Consider the following 2,165-nt stretch of genomic DNA (forward strand, 5'->3'; position numbering starts at 1 on the left):
ATTTTTGATCGTGTGCCTTTATGTTGATGATTTTATATATACTGGCACTAACCATGTGATGCTAGAGAAATTTTAAAAGGCCATGATGAAAGAATACGAGATGACAGATCTGGGCCTTATGAAATATTTTCTTGGCATTCAAGTGCAACAGAAGAAATGAGAAATATTTATTTCTCAACAAAAATATACAAAAGATTTGTTGAAAAAATTCAATACGTCTATGTACTGTAATCCTGTCACAACTCCAATGGCCTTAAATAAAAAATTGCAGCAACATGATGGAGCAAAAAAGGCCAACGCTACAATTTATCGAAGTTTAGTGGGTTCATTAATGTACCTCACTAACACCAGACCAGATATTGTTCATTCTATGAACATGATATCCAGATTCATGAGTGACCCAAGTCAAATTCATTTTTCCGCTGCCAAAAGAATACTGCGATATTTGCAAGGAACAAAAAATCATGGTATCAAATATACCAAAGAAGATGAAAATAGCCTAATTGGCTACACTGACAGTGACTGGGCTGGATCAATTGATGACATGAAAAGCATGTCTGGATATGTATTTTGTATTGGTACAAAACCAATTTCTTGGTCTTCTAAAAAACAGAAGACATTTGCACTTTCATCTGCCGAAGCAGAATATATTGTTGCTACTAATGCTGTGAAGCAATCTGGGTACGAAGAATTTTGAAAAATTTACAACAAGAGCCAAAAAGTCCTACAAAAATATTTTGCGACAACATGTCTGCTATTGCTATGACGAAGAATCCAGTTTTTCATGCAAGATCAAAGCATATAGAACTTCGTCATCATTTCATCAGGAATCTCATCAATGACGGAGAAATTCAGCTTACTTTTGTTAGCACTGGAGAACAAATAGCATATCCATTCACAAAACCTATATCTTCAGAAAAAATGGAATACTTCAAAAATCGCATATGCATTACAAATTAAGGAGGAGTGTAAAATAATATTAATTTGTATGCATGCATGTCGAATTGTCAAAATTAACACATAACATTTTATTAAGTTTGTTTAGAACATTTTATTTGTTGTCAAATAAGGTGGCTTGCAGACAAACATGAAGGAAAAGAAAACAAGTTAGAAACATATAATTTAATGCTTTGAATTGGTTGTATCTAGCCATATGCATTATTAAATAATATAGGATATTGCATGTCCTAATTGTATTGGAGTGTAGCGTGCATATCATTCTATATAAATGATTGTATGAACGAGAAGAATGATATCAGAGAATAAAAATTCATTTACTCCATTCCTTTGTTTCTTTATTCCGCATATTTCTTGCTTAGTGTTCATATTAAATCTAAAGCTTCCGACATCAGTTCATAATTATTTCATTGAAATCCTTGCATACGACCTTATATTACTGGTACCCAACAATTATTTGGGTATTGGAATTGTCTATCTGAAATTCAGGATTTATTAGCAATTTTCTGGAAAATTTCAGATTATTTATATTTGGGTATTTTGACTTGTAAAGTCGTATATTCGATAGTTGGTCATGAATAGGAATTAATATGATATAAAATGGTTTTCCACAGGATTGGAGTATTCGAGAATTACTTGAGATATTTCTGTGGTAAATTAAGTGTTGGTTGAGGTACGTATGAGATGTTTACATTACGACGCCTATAATAGCATGCAATGATATTAAGTATTTTGTAATGAGTGATAACGTGTTTTATGTGCTTATGTGAATTATATGATTGCATTCACTCATTTACATTGGTTGTTAATGTGCAGAATTGAGAATAATCCCTATTTTTTTTAATAAAATAAAATAAATTTCAAATACATTTTTATTGAAAATATTAAGAGATATTCGTCCGTTGCTGAATCGGACTTAAGAATTAAGGGTTAGTAATTAACCAATTCCAGGACATAATCGAACTTCAGAATTACCAAATAGATCACTACATATAAAGGTAGTATCCAAGTTCCACTTTACATGATATGATATGACATGTAATTTTAAAAGTGGCAAAACATGATTAAGGAGTCCTTATTTGGTGAACAGCTCCGGAACGTCCGAAAATGGTAGGAAGGATCCCGGGGGTCTCAGACAGTTCGGAGGCACCTAAATGAGTTCGGAGCATCCGAATTCAGATACCAAGTTCAGACCATCCGAACCCAAT

The 2,165-nt window shown here is 32.6% G+C and overlaps 1 protein-coding gene across 1 annotated transcript; it reads left to right on the top strand.

Annotated features, from left to right (window-relative positions):
• The first annotated feature begins 220 nt into the window (after window positions 1-220).
• LOC140879043 (secreted RxLR effector protein 161-like) lies at window positions 221-697 on the top strand. The gene has a single exon (XM_073282677.1). The coding sequence runs from the start codon at window positions 221-223 to the stop codon at window positions 695-697; it is 477 nt and encodes a 158-aa protein (XP_073138778.1).
• Window positions 698-2,165: the final 1,468 nt, after the last annotated feature.

This window comes from Henckelia pumila, chromosome 2 (genome assembly GCF_033568475.1).
Source record: "Henckelia pumila isolate YLH828 chromosome 2, ASM3356847v2, whole genome shotgun sequence".
Classification (NCBI taxonomy): domain Eukaryota; kingdom Viridiplantae; phylum Streptophyta; class Magnoliopsida; order Lamiales; family Gesneriaceae; genus Henckelia; species Henckelia pumila.